Source organism: Propithecus coquereli, unplaced genomic scaffold (genome assembly GCF_000956105.1).
Source record: "Propithecus coquereli isolate 6110/MARCELLA unplaced genomic scaffold, Pcoq_1.0 Scaffold42, whole genome shotgun sequence".
Classification (NCBI taxonomy): domain Eukaryota; kingdom Metazoa; phylum Chordata; class Mammalia; order Primates; family Indriidae; genus Propithecus; species Propithecus coquereli.
Window position 1 is genome coordinate 10,216,334 of NW_012149952.1, and position 20,503 is coordinate 10,236,836.

Here is a 20,503-nt window from a genome sequence, read left to right on the forward strand (position 1 = left end):
GTGTGTGTGTGTGTGTGTGTGTGAGAGAGAGAGAGAGAGAGAGACAGAGAGAGAGAGAGAGAAGCACTGTGTTTAATGCTTGACGAGGCTTTCATTATTGATGGAGGAATGGAGGGATAGGGGTATTTATATACATCTCCAAAATGGACTATAGGTTAAAATTAAGGACAAAAGAATTGTTTGCCCTTAACATTTACATATACCTTACAAAGTTTTAAAAATAATCTGGTTTGCTAATTTCAGGCTACAAGAATAAAAATTTGAACATAACTCTGAGTCTCCTTTTATGGGTGAAAAATCTCATTATGGCTCTAAATTTTAAATATTTAACAAGCAATTATCATAACAAATGGTTTCAGACAATTTTGGCTTTCCAAGAGATTGAAAGATGAAAATGCTCATTTCTCTTAATGGCAACAAAGCATTTCTTGTTATTATCACAAATATGATTAACACTGTGTGATGGATTTTTATAAATCATGTCATCTTAAAAATTAGATAAACATTACCATAATAAAGGAGGAAAATATTTTTATGGAGTAGTATTTCAAAAGACAAATAGTCAATTCAAAATGCAGTTTTTCCTTATGGTATTTTCATCTTCCCATCTTTGGAATGGTTCCTTTGCTTAGGGACTCCCAGGCACTTTCTCAGTACCAGTCAGTCAGTCAACTGGATTGAGTACCTACTGGATATGTTCACCAAGTAATGTAAGAGAAAAGCAAAACAAACAAACAAATAGGAGACAGGCTCCCCCAGGCTTAAAAAGTATATAAACAAGTTGAGAAGGTCAAATACGCACCTGAAATGGTTGAAGTATACTTTCACCGAGTAATGATATGTCCAAGCCAACGAGTGTGGATTACTATTGAATTTTGAAAAAATTATGCCTAATTATCCTGAGACATTAACCCATGCAAAATATAGTTCTTGACCATAATGTTTCTTTGTGTCTTTGTTCTTTCTGTTCCCTTTGCTTAGAATGCTGTTCCCTCCCATCTTCACCTGACGAAATTCTGCTTCTCACTTAAGGTCCAGTTCAAAGGCTCCCACTTCCATGAAGCCCAGGTGTACTCCCTCTTGGATTACCTGTGGCACTGGTCACTATGGCCCACCCAGGTCTCCTGACTAGAATTTCAGGAGTCATACTTCTCCTTCCATCTCTCTGATCACTTCTCTTCTGTCTCCTGTGATGACTGTTCTTCTCCTGCCCTTTTCTTACTGATGCCTTGAGAATTGATTGTTAAGAGAATTCTGATTCTGTGGTCCTAATTGCCTACACTCATGTGACCCCCCCATGGCTTTATTTCCAAGTAATTACCCCTTTCTTGAGCCCCAGCTCCATTTCTGAAGCTGATTCCTGGACATATCCACTTATATATCACTACCATCTCAAACTCAACATGTCCAAACTAGACTCATCTTTTCCTGTATCCTCTACCCTCATCCCAATTTCCTTACTCAAATCCAGAGCTTACCATGTCTTCTGAGCTTCTAGGGCTGTAAATGGTAATATCTTCTTGAGTCAGCCTCTTCTTTTTTCGCACACATCCAGTCAGATCAGAGTTTAGCTTAAGTTATGTCCTCCACGAAGCCCGTGTCCTCTGCTCTAGGGCCTGAAGCTTTCCATGCTTCAGTTTTGCCTGCAATACTCAATTTATCTCTGAATTATGAATGGGGCTTACGTAGACATTTAACTGTTTCTGGTAGGCTAAAATGAATGAAGTCCTGTTGTTCCTCACTTAAAATGGTTCTCATTTTCTCTTCCTACTCTTCAACTCCTTTCCCCATCTGCTCTCCTCATCTCTTCTCACTTAGGTTAGAGCAGTAACTCCCTAAGTGGACTCCCTTCAACACAGGGCACTTGTCTGCCCTGTCCCAGGACTTATGCGCACAAAGAATGCTCTTCTTCCTCTTCTCTGCTTAGCCAAGTCCTCCTTGTCTTCTAAGAGTGAGGTCATTCACTCTACCAAGAAACCTTCCTGGATCTTCCAATCCATGTGGAAGACTCTCTTCTCTGAGAGCAAGTGTTGACTATAGAGGGGAAAGTGGACTTTAGAGCTAGACAAACCTGTGTTGGAGTCCCACTGATATCATTTACTAACTGTACAACCTCCATTTCTCTGAGCCTTAGTTGCCTCATCTATAAAACAGGGAAAATCATTTTCACCTTGCAGAGCTGTTGTGAGCATTAAATGAGATCGTGCATATAATGTGTCTAGCACATGATAACTCCTTTTATTACCACGGAGGTCTTGAGTCTCTTCCAAGGCTGATACATTACATAACTCCAGGGGGCGTCTTTGTGAATACTGCCCCCTACAGTTGTAAAATGGTCAACTTGAACATAGTAGCTCAGATCTAATGTGTCTAGTGTTGATTGTTTTCTAAGTTGCTTGTATGTGTTTTGGTGTTGAATAATCTGCAAGCTTCTGAAGAGAGGATGGGGGAGGGACATGCTACCTCTCTTGTACATAGTCTCAAGACCCACTGCCCTAGCCTCATTGTTCACCTGCTCACCACCATCACCACCACCACTACCCCTGCCTCCATTGTATTGGGATAGACCACTTGTACTTTCTCTGATGACCTCAGCCCAAGTCTCATGTCTTTGCACAGGCCCATTCTCTGGGCTGGAGTAGGCTCTTATAGCTCTAGCTCTGTAGGCTTCTTTATTTGTCCCCTTCACATTGATTAGACGGTGTCAGTCTTGTTTCCCTGTTGTATCACCAGCATCTAACATAATGCCTGGCACATAGGACAAGCTCAGTAAATATCTGTTGCATTAATACACTGTTTTCAGGGATTATTACCAAGTGTTCCTCAAGAAGAGGCAGGGGATTTAAAAATAAACAGCTGTGTTTCTTTAACTATCATGACTGAATTTCTAATATGTACTCATCCACTGAAGTATACTTTGCCTTTATTAAATGTGCAAACATTGTACTAACATTGCTTATTTTTAAAAAACAAATTAATTTCTTTTTAATGACAAATGAAAATTGTATATATTTATGGTGTACAACAGGTTGTTTTGAAATAGTCTACTTCTTAATAGGTATGTGGCCTTGGGCAAGTTTCTTAATCACTCTGTCCTTTAGTTTCTTGTAAAATAGGTATTAGAAGAGTATTTTTCCAATAGGATATAGTGAGGATTAAATGAGATGCTTCTACTATCTGGAATGTTTTTTCCCTGGATCATCACAGGACTGGCTCTTTTGCATTCAAGACTCAGTTCAAATGACAAGTCCTGAGAGGCATTCCCTAATTACTCTGGCCACTTCTCCAGTTTCTCTCATATCACTTTGTTTTAAGTTCTCCATAGCATTTGTTGCTATCTTTTTTTTTTGAGATAGGGTCTTGCTCTGTTGCCCAGGCTAGAGTGCAGTGGCATCATCATAGCTCACTGTAACCTCAAACTCCTGGGCTCAAGTGATCCTCCTGCCTCAACCTCCCAAGTAGCTGGAACTACAGGCATGCGCCACCACACCTGGTTAATTTTTCTATTTTTTGTAGAGACAGGGTCTCACTCTTGCTCAGGCTGGTGTCAAACTCCTAACCTTGAGCAATCCTCCCGCCCTGGCCTCCCACAGTGCTGGGTTACAAGCGTGAGCCACTGCACCCAGCCTGTTGCTATCTGAATTTACCTTTGTTTACCTATTTATATGTTTATTAGCTGTGTCACCTCAATTTCCCTGAGTCCCTTTATAGTCACTGCCATATCCTCTGTGCCTAGAGCAGTGCCTGGCATCTAGTAGCATTCTGCAATAAATATCTGTTGACCAATTCACTTACTCTAACCCTTCCAAGCCTTTGAGAAAGCTAATGGACAGCCAAACTTTGGTGAAAATTTTCTGATCATATATGTTGAGGGAAAAAACTTTCAAAGTACTGTCAGTCTGTGACTAAAGTATAAGATGGAGCTCTTGACCCCAGGAGCATACCATCTAGTTGGTGGGATGTGACTTGAATGCTTCTTAGAACCACTGGTGGTTTATAAATCACTAGTGCAACCTATGCTTTCCATGGATGAAAAGTGATACAGTTGTAGATTAAATTGAGAAATTATGTAGCTGAGTACTAAGTGAAATGGGCATACAGATGGAGAGATTCCATTGGGGAAGGCTTTCTTGGAGGACCTTAAAGGGGAGAGAAATCATCCTAGAGAGAAGAGACCAGGCACTAATGTTTGCAAACCATTTAGAACAGTGCCTGGCCCACAGTAAAAACTATATATGTGTTTATTAAATAAAAATGCCCAATTGATATATTTATGCCATCAGAATTTTATTTTTTTCTTTAGAAAAGAATACAAAAATATAAAAAAAGCCTTATTCATGAAGTTGCCGTTGGGTTTCCCTTTCTCAAAAGCACTCATAAAAGGGCCACAAGAGCTCTTATTTGTCTGATATTTGCAAATACTATATTACTAACTCTAGAAACAGCATCTTCAGGAAACCCCAAACCTGGGGATCACATAGGACCAATCAGATCATCTGAGTGAAGACACCAATCCTCAGAAATATCAACAAAGTAAGATGGCTGCATAGAACGGGCCTCTTGTGCCTCTGCTTGTTGATGGGGAACTTGGGGATACGCTGCTTCATTGAATACATAAGGCGGACAATCGCAGTTGGGCCTTTGGCTGGGTGGTGACAAGCTGAACACCTTGTAGCATGTCTCATCATTCTGGGCTGGGGTCCCAGTCATGCTGGATACTCTCATGGAGCAGGGCATGGTGAGCCATGGGGACTTTTGAGGGGCAACACATGACACTGGGATCACATACTTGGATGATGTGCCCTTAGAGGCATAGTGCATTTCAGTGCTATAGATAACCACGTCCTGGGAGACAACCTTAGCCCTGATGCCACACTCGGTAACACGGTAGGTGAAATGGTAGACATGTGGCTGGACATGGGTGGCAGGGCAACCCAGGCCCAAGTGCAACTCATGAAAGTGTACATATACATCGTTGTTCAACATGAGGGGGTGTACTGTGACCATGAACCAGTCTATCGAGCACAGCACAGTCATTGGATTTTGTCCAGAACAGACGGAAAACACAGAGGCGAGGAGGACCATCCCTACTATCAGCTCGAAAACTTTCATCCCTGCAGCCAATCAGGTAACAAACCACAGGAAACAGGAAGCCGTCCAGTGAGGATTTCTAGAGCACACAAAAACACAAGAGGCAAGTCATCTTACTTTCTATCAAAAGTTCAAACATGATCTTTTTTTTTAAGCAAAAGGCTGTTCCTAAAGCATTAACAAAACAAAACATTTGTGTGAAAGAGAACTGAATTATAATACCATTGTTGGAACTCGTGTGTTTAGGGATGACTACAAGGGCTACTTTAAGCAACCTTACCATGCTGTTCTGGTATAAAACACATATCCCTCATATATAGAATGACAGTCAATACTGATCAGGAGTGGCACCCCTTTGTGTGTACCTCCATGACAAAACCAAAACATAACAGTTTTTGCGTCAAATATGTAACAAGGAGAGAGAGGATACAGTTTAATGGCAACGCTTCCTTCTTTAAGGGCTCCAGTGTCCTCACATAGATCATACTATTGAACCTTTCCCTATTACCTTTTTTCTTTGTTAGCAACAAATTTAATTAAATAAAAACATATAAAAAAATGCTCAACATCTCTAATCATTAGAGAAATGCAAATCAAAACCACAATGAGGTATCACCTAACCCCAGTGAGATTGGCCTCTATCAAAAAAACACAAAACAACAAATGTTGGCGAGGATGTGGAGAGACAGGAACACTTCTACACTGCTGGTGGGACTGTAAGTTAGTGCAGCCTCTGTGGAAAAGAATTTGGAGATACCTCAGAGAGCTAAAAATAGAAATACCATTCGATCCAGCAATAGCACTATTAGGCATCTACCCAAAAGAGCACAAAACATTCTACGATAAGGACATCTGCACCCGAATGTTTATGGCAGCACAATTCACTATTGCAAGAATGTGGAAACAACCCAAGTGCCCGTCAATCCATGAGTGGATTATCAAAATTTGGTATATGTTCACAATGGAATATTACTCAATCATAAGAAATGACAGTGATCTAGTACCTCTTACACTTTCCTGGATTAAACTTAAGCCCATTATCCAAAGTGGAGCACCACAAGAGCAGCAGAACGGGACCCATTTGTACTCACCATCAAATTGGTATTAACTAATCAACACATAAATGCACATATCAGAACAACATCTATTGGATGCTGGGGAAGGGGGAGGGTGGTGGGTGGAGGGGGGAGGAGGGAGGAGGGGACGGGTATTTATATACACAAGGAGTGCAATGCGCACTACCCGAAGGATGGACATATTTGAAACACGGACTTCAGTGGGGGGGGGGAACCAAGGGCAACATACGTAACCTAAACATATGTACACCCATAATTTGCTGAAATAAAAAAAAAATAAAATAAAAAAAAAAAACAACAAAAAAAAACCTAACAAGGAATCATGATTTGCTCCTAACAGCCAAATATTGAGATTTTGCCGAGTTGCTTGCTTACAATGATCAAATGAATGCTTCATTTGATCATTGTAATACTCCAGTAGTAGCACTGTAAGTCATTATGACCAATAGATTGCCTGATATATTTATCGAGACATCTTGTAAAATACTTAAGTTACAGAAACATAAAAACATGCTGGTTTTTAATTTTACATTTTTCAATGCATATTATACACGAAAACTACTTAAAATTCCTGTACAATGAAAGGGAGTATTAGGTTTGCACTTTACACATTGATTGACAAGATATCTACTAAAATCTTTGCTTTATATTCTCTTTCTATTTTCACAAGCTTTTTATTGCTTTTCTTTTTCAATAGGAAGCTCTGTGGCCACTTCCTAGTTCTATTACCTCCTAAAGAATGGTGGGCAGAGCAGTGAAGAGGAAAAAGCAATGCTAAGAATAAGTATCTAGAACATGTTGTCAGAAGGAGATGACAGATGAAGAAAGAAGCAAGAGCAACGTCATCAAATGTCCAACTCAGCTTCGTTTTAAAAGTGAAAAATGACATAAATCAAATAGTAAAGTGCCTAAAATTTGGAAGAAAGTGTACATGTGTGAGAGTTGGGATTCACTTTTGTTTCCTGCTAAGTAACGCCTGCATAAATTCATTCATTCTTTGACTAATATTTATTGAATGCCTACTATGTGTATAGCAGTAGGCCAAAAAACACTCGAAGATATTTCTTTCCTCCCCTTTTCCCCAGTTGCAAAAAATGCAGCTCTTTCTCTTCCTTTGATATTGATGAATTTGCTGCATACTTTAATGGAAATCATGGCATAGGATCCCACTAGAAAAGTGCGCTGGCCTGGATGAAATGTTTTGTTTCTAATTGGCACAGATTGGTCTCCCTATCTCTCACTCTCTCATTAATGACTCCTCATTCTCTCAGGGGTGTTGCGGTGTAAAAGAGAAGCCTAAGGGGTCTGTCAGGCTTCTTTCTTCCTTTTTGTTCACTCTGAAATGTCTCTCCTAAGACCACTATTTTTGTTTTCCACAAAGCAAAAATAAAAGTAGCAGCAACAAACAAACAAAAAAACTTCTATCCCCTTAAAACCCAGAACAAACAAAATAAAAAAACAACAACATAAACAAGTAAATTCTGATGTGAGCTGGTCCTGGATGACTCAACAGTTAATTAAACAAACAACTGGTTCCAGAATGATGTATGATATTTGCTGAGATAATCGCCCCATCGCTACTGCGCTATTGTCTCAGTCTTAGGAAGACCACCTTGTCCTAAGCATGCTTTAGGAGTGGCTTTCTCTCTCTCCTTCCTGTTCTCCTTCCTCTCTCTCCTTCTTTCCTTCTTTAACATCATCTCACAGCTTGGGCCTGCGTGCCCTGAATGAAAACCTCCTCTTTAAGTAGTTCCTGGAATAGGCCAAGGAAACAATCCTTCATTCCACTTTGTTGTTCAAACCCTAAAATCGAGACCCAAGTTTAAAGCTGTTCTTGTCCAGGGAGTTAAGCCAACCATTTCCTCTCCCTCCCTCAAGCATCTTTTCTATACTCCTCCCTCTTCCTTCTCTCTCTCATGGATAATTCAAATAGAGTTATAAAAAGTGTAGATTTTCTGAGAAATAAGACTGTTGTCCCCCAAGCAATCATTTCAGACTATCTCACCCCCAGCAACACGCACCCATCCACTTCTTGAATAACATTATACTGAATTCATCTCAAAGGAAGGGGTATCATTGAGTTTGGGGGTTCATTTAGTACAAATCTGCAGACTTGGACAGCACAGAATCTGTTTCCTCTGATTTTCTTAAAGCCAAGAACAGATTGCTGTGTGATGGGAACAATAAATGAAAATGCCTATGTGTGTGACAACATACGTTTGAGCTCAGATAAAGCTTGAAGGGGAAGTCAGTGGGACGCACGTTCAAGGCTGTGTGTCTCTGAGGTCCTCAAGAGGGAGGAGCTGGGAGATTAGGAGGACAGCAGAATGTACTCGCTAATGAGCTTGCTAATGCCTCGCTGGAGGCACACTTTGAGACTCTGTTTTGCTAAGTACAGGTCATCAAAACAAGCAGCCTCCCTCCCCCTGCTGCCTGCAATTCCCTGGGAAGGGTAGAGCGGTGTGTGGGGTGTGTGTGTGTGCGTGTGTGTGTGTGTGCGTGTGCACGTGTGTGTTGGGGGATGGTTATAAGTCATTCACAACACAGTGTAAATTCATCAAATCAGCTGGCTTTTCTAACAACTCGCTGAGATGTGCTGGCAGAATGGGATCCTGGACGAGGGAGGGAAGGAGAAGGCGGGCTCTGGTTATTGGGGGCAGAGACAGAAGAAGGCTGAGGGGCTAAAGATGGGAAGGAGATACCAGAAGAGAGGACTGTGTCCGGGTGCCAAACTGAAGGTATTTTTAGCCATAGTCGGGGCCATGCACAGTATCCCAGGAGCTGTGGGCAGAATTCTGTTTAAGAGTTTCTATTACTGAAATCTTCAGAGCTGAGGTGGAGCTGAGGACTAGGGAAGAAATAAATGCAAAGAAGGGAGTGCTCACCTTGGGACTACTGTCTAGCTTCTTGCTGAGGCGTCTGGGCTGAGAAAGAAAGCAGGTCCCAGGGTTTGCATTACCATAGCCCTATTTTGATTTGATTGCAAATTATTCTTCCCGCCTCTTGCAACATTCCAGGAGCAGTGAGCTTAGACGCATTTGTATAGCCAAACAGGGCTCAGTTATTGGTACATACCGTCCTGAACTGAGCTATAGAGAGGCCGAGCAAACCCAGAGTTGCTAATAACACCTGGATGCAAAATGTTTGCTTTCCTTGAAGCTACAGAGCACAAGTAGCTTTCTGTTTTTCTAAATGTGGTGTATGCATATACATTTCCCATTAGTTCCTTTAACAGAATTTTCATCCTTCCCTTTTTTCAAGAACTAACTAATAAACCTTAATAAATTCTTTACGTTTAAAAAAATCATGAAACTTTTTATTTTGGGAATATGAATTCTATTTCCTTTTGTCCCCTGTAATCATAGCTGCTCTTTTAATTAAGTTCAGAAGAATCCAAGTGCTTGTTTAAGAGATACCTATATCAGTCACTGAGAGTGATACAAACAGATTAGCAAAGCAAGACTGAGATCATGTAGTACTTTGTGAAACAAGACAGCCTACTTTTCTTCTTTTAGACAGGAAGAGAATGGATTGGCCCACACAAACAAAAAGAGGAAAGAGGAAAAAGAGTTGCCACTTAACTCACCATCATTAATTTTTTTGTGTGCTGAAATGTTGCTTACAAAGTTCAGCAGCTGATCTTTTTTTAAATTGACAAATACAAATTGTATATATTTATGGGTTACAATGTGATGTTATGATTTATGTATACATTGTGGAATGCTGGTTCAACATGTCCTGTCCATTACCTTACTTACTTGTAGAAGCAGAGAGTAGAGTCGTGGTTGGGGTCGTGCAGTGGACAGGGGAAAAGGGAAGATGTTAGTCAAAGCGTACAAAGTTTCAGTTAGACAGGAGGAAAAACTTCTAGTGATCTATTGCACAGCCCAGCGACTATAGTTAATAACATATTACATATTTCAAAATTGCTGAAAGAGTGTGTTTTCAGTGTTTTTACCATGAACTCTATTTCTTAAAGTCTTACAAGACATTGAATATTGGTCTAAACACAGACCATTTTTCATCTCAGGAGAAAAAAAAAACCTTTTTATTTTATTTTATTTTATTTATTTATTTATTTATTTTGAGACAGAGTCTCACTCTGTTGCCCTGGCTAGAGTGAGTGCCGTGGCGTCAGCCTAGCTCACAGCAACCTCAAACTCCTGGGCTCAAGCGATCCTTCTGCCTCAGCCTCCCGAGTAGCTGGGACTACAGGCATGCGCCACCATGCCCGGCTAATTTTTTCTATTTTTTAGTTGTCCGATTAATTTCTTTCTATTTTTAGTAGAGACGGGGTCTCGCTCTTGCTCAGGCTGGTCTCGAACTCCTGAGCTCAAATAATCCGCCCGCCTCGGCCTCCCAGAGTGCTAGGATTACAGGCGTGAGCCACCACGCCCGGCCAAAAAAAAAAAAACAAAAAAAAAAAAAAACTTTTTAAAATAGACAAAAGCTGAAGTCCAAATTAGTTTTGTGTTGTTATAGAGTGAATTGAGAAGGGTAACACAAATCTCCTTGAATGCAGATGGGATTTTTGCCTCCCATCCCCTCTGATGTTGTTAGAGACACGTGTGAACTCTTTGCATGGAGAATGGGAAGGGGGAATTAGCTAAACATTTCCACATCTGGTTTTGGAATGGTTTGGAATAAAGGACTCACTCCATAGGCTCCTGGAAGCTTTTTGGGTCGACAGTTATTTATTTTTAAAATTCAGTATACTCGTGACAGCATAGTTATCATTTGTATATTGTTTTCCCAGAATCTTGTTGTCAAAACAAAAGGAAACAGAGGGGAAAAGGAAACTCCAAAGCAGCATGCAATTATCTTAGGGAAATATAACTGTCAGGGCTTTGATTTGCAGCAAAGTTTGTTCGCTCTCTTACAGCTGATTTGGAGAAAAATTAATCTGAGTTGGAATAAAGATTCTTTTACAAAACAAGACCAGAAAAAAGAATCCTGACACTTTGTGAACACTTTAGTTTAGAAATTCAAGTAGTCACATTCTGACTGCCCTGCAAACTATCTCAAGGTTTGAGAGCCTTTTAAAATTGAGGTTCTTTTTAAAGCCCAGTTTTAAAGAATTAGTTGGTTCACTGCTCTCAAAGAAAGTGAGGATTGTGATTAATACTAATGATGTTGAAGGTACATTAAAGTGAGTTAGAAAATTAAATAACTACTTTTGTAGACTTTACATTAATTCTGAAGACTCTGGGACTGGTTTGGTTTTCCAACCTCCTGAAGCACGGTATTAAAGTAACCACACATTATTCATCATTTTTGCATGGAAGAAGAATTATGAGCTGCTAATGCTTAACAATGTCCATTTTCTCAACAGAGGAAAACACCTTGACTGAACCCTAAAAAAGACTTCATTAAAATTAAACTAAAGAGCCGTCATTCAATTTTTTTTTTCTGATTCTAAAAGTAACTAGAAAACATGGGAGCTGTAGAAAAGAAAAAAGAAGAAAACACTCCTCAGCCCCAAAACAACCATTGTTAAATTTTTGGTTTATATATTTTTAATTGGGGGGGTGGAAAGTATATGTATACATATATGATTGAAAGTCATTTCTGGAAAAAGTCAAGACTTTTTGAAAGCTGTTTTTAATTTTTGACATCGAATTTGAAAGCAATCAAAGCATTATTTTTGTTTGGGCCATCTGGTTTTGTTCTTATAATCTGTTAAGCTATCAAGCATAGTTTAAATGTCATGGTTCATCTCACACACAAATAAAGGTTGCGAAATAAATAAGAGTGCAAGCTTCTTGTAAGAGAGAAATTTTTGTTGGGTCACAAATTTGGTTACTAAAAGGTGAGTAGTCCAATAGGAAATAAAACCATAATAAGGCTATACAACAAGGGTAAACCATGCCCCAACTGAACATAAATATTTTAAAATAAATACAGAAAGCTGTACTTCAGGGGACATTGCAAATATTAGGTCATGGGAACTACTTCCTTTTTAAAAATTTTTTAAAATTAAAAAACTTTTTATTTTTAATTATTATGGGTACAAAATAGTTGTATATCTTTATAGGATACATGTGATGTTTTGATTCAGACATACAATGTGAATTAATCAAATCAGGGTGATTGGGCTATCCACCACCACAGACATTTATCATTTCTTTGTGTTAGGAACATTTCAATTCCACTCTTTTAGTTATTTTAAAGTCTGCCCTATCTTATTGTTGATTACAGTCACTTCGTTGTGCTATCAAATATTGTTCATTCTACATAACTATCTATGTTTTTGCACCCATTAACCATCCCCACTTTATACCCTCCTCCCCACTACCCTCCCCAGCCTCTGGTAACCATCATTGTACTCTCTGTGTCCATGAGGTCAATTGTTTTTAATATTTATCTCCCACTTATGTGTGAGAACATGAGAGGGTTTGTCTTTCCGTGCTTGGCTTATTTCACTTAATATAATATTTTCCAGTTCCATCCATGTTCTTGTAAATGACAGGATTTCATTCTTTTTTGTAGCTATATAATATTCCATTGTGTATATGTATCACATTTTCTTTATTTATTCATCTATTGATGGACACTTAGGTTGATTCCAGATTTTGGCTACTGTGAATAGTGCTGCAATAAACATAGGAGTGTAGATATCTTTTCGATATACTGAATTCCCATCCTTTGGATATATACCGAGCAATGGGATTGCTGGATCATAGGGGAGTTCTAATTTTAGTTTTTTGGGGAACCTCCATACCGTTCTCCATAGTGGTTGCACTGATTTACATTCTCAACAACAGCGTACGAGGGGGGAAGTCCTTCCCTTTTGTGCAGAGAAGCTGATTTGGTTTAATTTTAAAGTTGAACAAAGGGATGCATTTCAAAATTTCCATAAAATGTGAGGAACATCTCAAACGCATGCCTCTAATTCAGTTTATGTTTTAATTTAATCATTTATTTGAGTTTGATTTTTCAGACAACTACACCCTTTGCCACAAAGCCCCAGAGGCCCTTCTCATTTTAACAGACAAGGGAGATTTGTGTCTATGCAGAGCTCTCAACTCCACAGCAGCCACAGCCACAGTTTGAACGCATTAGCAGTCTCTGGGAGTCTGCCAAAGCCAGATAAAGGCCTGTTCGCTGAGATGATTTCAGGGTGTTGCCATCAGAAGGCAGAGGGTTGAATCAGACGTTCCTTCAAGGACTTCACCACCTCTTTGATACACCTGTGTCAATAAATGAGGGCTCTACGTGGCTTCCAAAAATGGTCTGGCACATTCCTCTCTCGCTTTCAAAATTGAGATTTTTGGGTACAGGTTTTCTTAAAGTGAGGTGCAGGTATATGGCCCCTTAAGGGTGGTATAAGTCCAAATAAAACCACAGTTGACTTTACAGGCTATTTGGCTGATTTTTAACTGACTTGACCAGAATGCATCTTTCCAAAACCCAAAGCTACCTTGTATATGCCCCACCCAGAATGTGGCCACTTGGTGTGTGTGTATACACCCTGACTGAGGCCATTCATCATCCCTTGGCTCCTGAGAGGTAGAAAAGGTTTAGAAAAGGTTCCTTTGATACGAGGGCTGTTGGTTGTTGTTAGGGAGCCTACAATTTGGGAGGCATGCATGTGTGTTGGAGTAGGTAAGGATGCATTGCTCTGTGGCCAGGACATTGTGGGTAGAGCAAATTTCTCTCTCTCTCTCTCTCTCTCTCTCTCTCTCTCACACACACACACACACACACACACAAAACTACCGAGGAGAAGGAAAGCCCCAAATCTGTTTCCTGCCATTGCCCCGATCCCTACTATGTCTCCCCATTTCTTAATCCTAGGACTGTAAATTCCTTGAGGAACTGGGTCTTGGTCTACTGTAGTACCTGGTACATAGTAAATAGTCAGTTAATTAATTAATTAATTTAAGAGACAGAGTTTTGCTGTTGCCCAGGCTAGAGTGCAGTGGCACAATCATAGCTCACTGCAGCCTTGAACTCCTGGGCTCAAGCGATCCTCCTGCCTCAGCCTCCCAAGTAGCTGGTACTACAGATGTGCACCACCACGCCTGGCTAATAAACCTCACTTTTTAAAGTTTTCATTGTATTCCTAAGTTATGGGAACAAAGACAGAAGCTGAGTTCACCCACTAGATAAGGCCATTCATTAGAGGCAGCTGGCTGACTGCAGAAACTGAGATTCCCCTGCAGAAGGAAGGAAGGAAGGAAGGAAGACATTTATTAAGAAATTGAGGATCATAAAGGTTAGGACATCCACTAAAGACACAAAGGTAGTAAGTGGCAAAGACAGGATGGGAAGCATCTGCCATGCTCATGGAGCTTCCATGGTTCTCTCTCTAGTCTATGCCAATGCTGATAAAGTAAACACAGGGAAGGTGTTCAGAACAGAGGACATAAAAGAGAGGCATCAGTTGTTTATAGGTATCAGAGTCTAGGGTGATGGGGGAGGTTAGAAAGTTAATAGCTTTTCAAGCAGGGGAAATAGAGAAATAAAGAGGCAATAAATGAGAGACAGAAACTGAGGGGCACTTACAGTAGATAATTCTGGATCACTGTTTATATTTTATACTCCCTATATTTTAGACTTCTTGAGAGCAAGCAATCATTCCTTATTTCAATGTAACACATTTATTCCATGAGCTGCGTGTACACCCAGAACATAATGAACCTTGGGACATGCTGTATATTCAGGCCTTCTCAATCTATTTTGACGAGGGAAATGTGTATGGCTTCTGTACAAAGCCACCAGATATGGCAATCTCAAACTAAGAAGAATGGTCTGCAAGCTCACCCAATAAATCTTCCTGAATGGAAAAAGGGTAGCACACATTCTCAAACTCTTACATTTGTCATGAAAGTAGGGAATCATATATTTAATTCCACCCTGAGGACAGAGATTTTGTCTCTTTCTTATTTCATCATAAGATGGCTGGGCTTCATTTACCAAGAGTTTGTGCTTGTGACACTTCAGACAGGGCTTGGACGGGAGAGAGGGAAGGAGTACAGACAGCCAAATGATCGAGTCAGTGGGTGCCATGTTCTAAACAACCAGACCTAGGCAACCCTAGTGCCCTGACATAAGTTGGGCTTTCACAAACATTTTAGTTTGTGAAACTAAACAACAACAACAACAACAAACCAAACGGACAAACAACAACAACAACAAAAAACAAGAAAAAGAGCCCACTTAGTGAGTTTGAAGAAAGAAGCAGGGTTGAGGTGATTTTCATTCCTGGTCAAAAGCACTAACTTGAGTTGCTAGAGAAAGGAATTGAACTTATTTCCCTCAATAATACCATCTGGTAGTTTCTCAGATTCTTTATGAAGAATCCTATATTGTTTGAGCCATGAACAGGCTCATAATAAGAGCTGAACAACTGTGGCACCCACCTGTTAGAAATCAAGACTGGGGTATTAAAACCAGAAGTGCTGGCCCATTAGAAGGGCCTGACCATTTTGTGTGGAAGGCGAACCTCTCCTAAACCCAGGGATTAGCATGTTCACATTGGGACAATAACTGAAGCAGGTGCTCATTCTATGGGTTGTTCAAACTCATTTTTCTGACTGCCTCGAGGTAGAAGCTGAAATAGAATAAGACCTCAAAGGGCATGACTCCAAACAGGGGATGGGGAGGTAAGTGAGACATTCTTTATTCTTTGCTTCCTTGGAAAATGGAAAAGAGAAACTCTTGGCACAAAATGGCGGCTGCTCTGGCTCTTTGGTGGTTGTACTATGAAACTAAGGGGAAAAGAGCCGATTAAAAAAGGATTGTGTTTATCAAGGGATATGGTAATTTGGAACACAACCTCACTAGTGATCTAAGTTTAAATTCTGAGTCTCTAAATAAGCAACACTTTCAAAAGGGCCACTTTCTCATTATTTATAAAATAAACTGATTTTCAGGGAGGAGGACTTCTCTTTTAGCCTCCTATTTAGAGATTTTTCTTGTGGGAGACTGCAGACCTGGAGGGTATTTTTTAAAAACCAAGTTTTAAGTAGCATTTATTATTTCCAAGTATAAGGGTTTATAGTTTTACTTTGTCTTCTTAAGATTCTGTGAACATAGAAGGGTGATTGGAAACTTGGTGCTAGTAGGATTCTTGTTCCTGTTGCCCTATACAGACATGTCTTCGGACTTCCAGGTTTGGCTAATTGGACAGTGGGGATAAGAAGTGGTCCGGGTGAGGAGGAAGGGCAAGGTTATGGAGAAGACAGTGACTTATCTCACTTCATGGAACGAAAATGGGTGCAATTTATATGGACAGACTTATGTGAACAGAAAAAGGGTGAGAAGAAAGTCTGGGGAAAGAATTGCAGAGGTAGTGAGGTCCTGGAGGGCTTGAAGCAGGATAGTCTAGTAGCTGAGTGGCTTTGATGTGTCAAGAGAGACCTGGAATGAAACTACTGTTTTACTAGCTGTGTAACCTTGGCCATCACTTTCTAAGCATTGTTTTCTTCACTTGTAAAATGAAGAATAATAATAGTAGTAGCAATAATACTTCATAGGTTGTTGTGATGATTAAATGAGACCATGAGTGTAAAACTTTCTAAGTATAATTCCTGACACATAAGTGCTCAATAAGTGTTAGTTATTATTAAAATTATTATTGTTGAATATAAAAATGAGACTGAACCACACATAGAAACAGGGTTCTCATAGTGCCTTTTAGAAACTCCTAATGTATTTTCTTGCTTACCTCTAAACCACATCTGAGTTTTTAAAATGCCTGGGCATTGGAGATATACAGCCCTAAGCTTGAATTGGGGCTCTGTCACTTCCTCTCTGTGTGATCTTGGGCAAATCATTTTCCCATCGTGGCCTCAGTTTCTTTATATAAAATAAGGATGGTTATAATAGCGACCTCAGGGCATTGGAAGATTGAAAGTGGTACGAAAAACTGCACGTAGAGGGCCTGGCACAGAGCAAGTGTCCAATAAATGGGAGCTATAGAATAGGCTCAGGCAGACAGCCTGGCTGCAGGGCTCCTTCCGCCCCCACCTCCCTCCACCCCCTGGTTAGGCCCAACTAGAGTCCCATCAATCTGCCACTCTCCTTGGGGGTTGCCGGAAATTGCTGGCGCAGATGTCTCCTACAGGGACGAATTTCGGATATTCCTCCATCCACTCCTGCTACCACTGAGTTATGGGGAAAGAGAGAAGGAGAGAAGACCCATTGAGAGGGAGAGGAGAAAACAAACGTCTTCTGTATACTCCTGCCCTGGCTAGCCCGGGCTCATGCCTGAAATAGGTGTTCGGTAAATACTTGAGGAATGTATGTACAAGTGAATGAAAAAAAGAGAGACGGCGGGCAGGCATCTGGGCAGGGAGAGAAAGGAATCAGAGTCGTGGCAAACTTTTCCTGACTATGCCTCCATGACATCTCTCTATCTCAGGGGCCTTCCCTGGGTGTGGTTTCACTCAATAACCCCGATTCTCTCCTTCCTTTGGCACAGATCACATGCAACACCCTACAAGCCCCCTCCAGGAGACCCAGATAGAAGCTTGGAGGCTCCCCACTTTGGGTTCAGAGCACTGGAATTTCTTAGCTGTGGGCAGAAAACAGAGTTTCATTCTAACGCTGCTCACAGGAAGCTCTGCAAGGGATATCCAGATATAATCCTAAGACCAAGCAGTGGGGTGCCAGACAATGGATCCACTAGTCCACTCCATTTTTCATTGAACACACATGACTACCAGGCTTGGCTGTGAAGGATTTGCAAATGAGCAAAGACTTCTGTACACATAGGTGGATAAACATGAGCATTGAACGTGCATGCTAACCATCCAAGGCACTGAGGCTGAGGATTCTGCTTTTTATGGGCAACATTTTAAAACCTTATGTGTCATGGTTTCTCAGTGCTCTTCGTAAGCTAAACTTCTGTTCCAACATTTGTTTCAAATAAGTTTTCCTTCCATAAAAATACCACTTAAGGACGCACATGCAGAATACACATTTGGCTTTTCCTGGGTGTTAAATATTTTATTTGATGTGCTGATTTTTTATATTACATCGCTGGAAAATTAATACACAATTAATTGCCTGTGTGACAACCTCTCACCACAGAAGCAATGGGGATTCGAATCCTAAATCCTTGATTCTTAACCTCTTGTTCCCTGTGAGATTCTAGCCTTGATTTCACACCCAATCTCCTGTTACCCACAGATTCTGCAAGTGACACATTAAAACAGGCAAAACATCTTTCCCTCAAAATAAAAACAAGGAATTGGGAAAAGGGTGAGGATTCTACCTTTCATGATGGATGCGATTTAAAATTTTAAAAATATTTTAAAGAGAACCATTAAGCCAGATCTTTCTTGATTGGTTCCACTTTCACATCATCTCTGGCTCAATCTGATTCTGAGGTCTGACTTGGCAAGTATTTTGTTTTTTTTTTTATCTCATTCCACATGTGCTGAGAGTGAGGGACATCTATAAGTTGCCCCTTTGTTGTTGAAATAAAAAAAAAAATTGGTGAAAACCACAGCTGACTTTCGATGTGGGCGGCTCCAGCTAGTGGGTCAGCAAATGAGCCCCAGGGAGTGTTTATGGCGTTCTGAGGTAGGGACCCTGAGGTGGGGGTAATTTAGGCCTAATGGCAGCTGGTTAGGCAGCTGGTGGAGAGCAGCTGCAGTATGGGGACTACTTCTATGGAGGGTAGAATTTAAAGTTGGACTTCTGTATGGAACTATTCAAGTTGACCTGACCCTGGGTTGAATTCTATCCCTTGGTATATGTTACTGGCTTAAGCTTTGACATCAGATGCACAGAGTTCGTTAAGTGAACCCAGAGTGCAAAGAAGGGCCCCTGCCTACTTCCTGAGTCACAGCATTATTGGGGAGAAGTTGGGACCCAGAGGTGGCAATTTCTATGTGACATCCTTCCCCTCAATTTGACATCTTGGTGGAGCTTAGCATTTGAGAATGTACCACCAACAGGGCTCTTATTTAAAGTGTAAAATATCCTTTCATATTGGAAAGCAAGTTTGTATACGTAGAGAGCATCTAGAATTTGCCCATTTCTGTTAAAAAAAAATCCTTCCTGACTGTAAATCCTGTGCTCTGCAAATAATTTTTGGGTCCAAGAAGACCAGCAACTCGCATTTTCCTACCCCGCTGCCTACTCTGCTTTTGAAGCTCTCAGCAACGGGAGGGGGAAAGCTCATCTGGGAGGGAGGAGATGAAAAATGGATCCAAATACACATATTTATTTAGTAAACAAGCTTATCAACTTCTAAATTTTAAAATTCACCATGAGCAAATACAGGCACAGGATTCATTTTTTAAAAAATGTACAGCATTCCCCTTAAAGCGATTTGGTAATTGCAGGAAGGGGAGAGAGCAACATTCCACTCAGGTGCACGGGACAGCACACCTGCGAGTTTGGAAACAAATTCTCTGCTGTTAAGCCTGAGGAGCCATGAAGCAACCTTTGGATTGGGCTGTGAAAGGGAAAGCGGCAGGGGAAGGACACACACGGCAGCTAGGCCCCTTCTTTCCAGGGGACTCCAAGGTTATCTTGCCCCCTTCTTCCTCTCCCCCTTCTCCTCACTAACATTTACGAAACACTCATAGCATGCCAGGTACTGCACTCAGGGGTTTGTGAATCTTGCCTGACTCAAGCTTCACAACATTCTGAGGTAGGCACAGTTATTATCTCCATATGAGAGAGGAGGACACTGAGGCTCAGAGAGTTTAGATGGCTTGCCCATGCAGGTCACACCCCAGCAAGTCACCAGGACTCGAGGCCAGGCCGAACTCACACTAGAGCTGGTTCTCTCCTGACAGCAGCCAAAAATTTTCTCCTTAAGCCTCTTCTTGTGGATCCTGTTAAGATGCAGATGTTTTCCTGAACAATCTCATGAAGAGAGGGCCCAGGCACCGCACAGAAAATGGCTGAGGGGCAGGGGTGGTGCCAGCAAGATGCTTCCTAATTTTCCTTCTCTCACTTCCTTCAAGTGCTACTTACGATGGCTTCTGCCAGGGCTCTCAGACATCTTTTATCTATGAGACCCACTGGGTTTCAATGAGACAGGCAGGGCGGGAGGGGATGGGGATTAAAATCAATGTTGTTCTGGCTGGGCGCGGTGGCTCATGCCTGTAATCCTAGGTCTCTGGGAGGCCGAGTCGGGAGGATTGTTTGAGCTCAGGAGTTCGAAACCAGCCTGAGCAAGAGCGAGACCCCGTCTCTACTAAAAATAGAAAGAAATGGCCGGGCGTGGTGGCTCACGCCTGTAATCCTAGCACTCTGGGAGGCCGAGGCGGGCGGATTATTTGAGCTCAGGAGTTCGAAACCAGCCTGAGAAAGAGCAAGACCCCGTCTCTACTAAAAAAAAAATAGAAAGAAATTAATTGGACAACTAA

At 41.0% G+C, this 20,503-nt stretch overlaps 1 protein-coding gene across 2 annotated transcripts in view; it reads right to left on the reverse strand.

Annotated features, from left to right (window-relative positions):
• Nucleotides 1-4,274: 4,274 nt before the first annotated feature.
• Nucleotides 4,275-20,503, reverse strand: part of PLAC1 (placenta-specific 1) — a 75,528-nt gene continuing 59,299 nt past the window's right edge. Inside the window, exon 3 of one of the 2 annotated variants that reach the window (XM_012653312.1) lies at nt 4,275-5,170. In XM_012653312.1, the coding sequence (XP_012508766.1) occupies nt 4,474-5,112 (639 nt within the window). In that variant the 5' untranslated portion in view covers nt 5,113-5,170 and the 3' untranslated portion in view covers nt 4,275-4,473. The remainder of the gene's footprint in view (nt 5,171-20,503) is intronic. The other variant, XM_012653313.1, reaches the window with a different exon arrangement.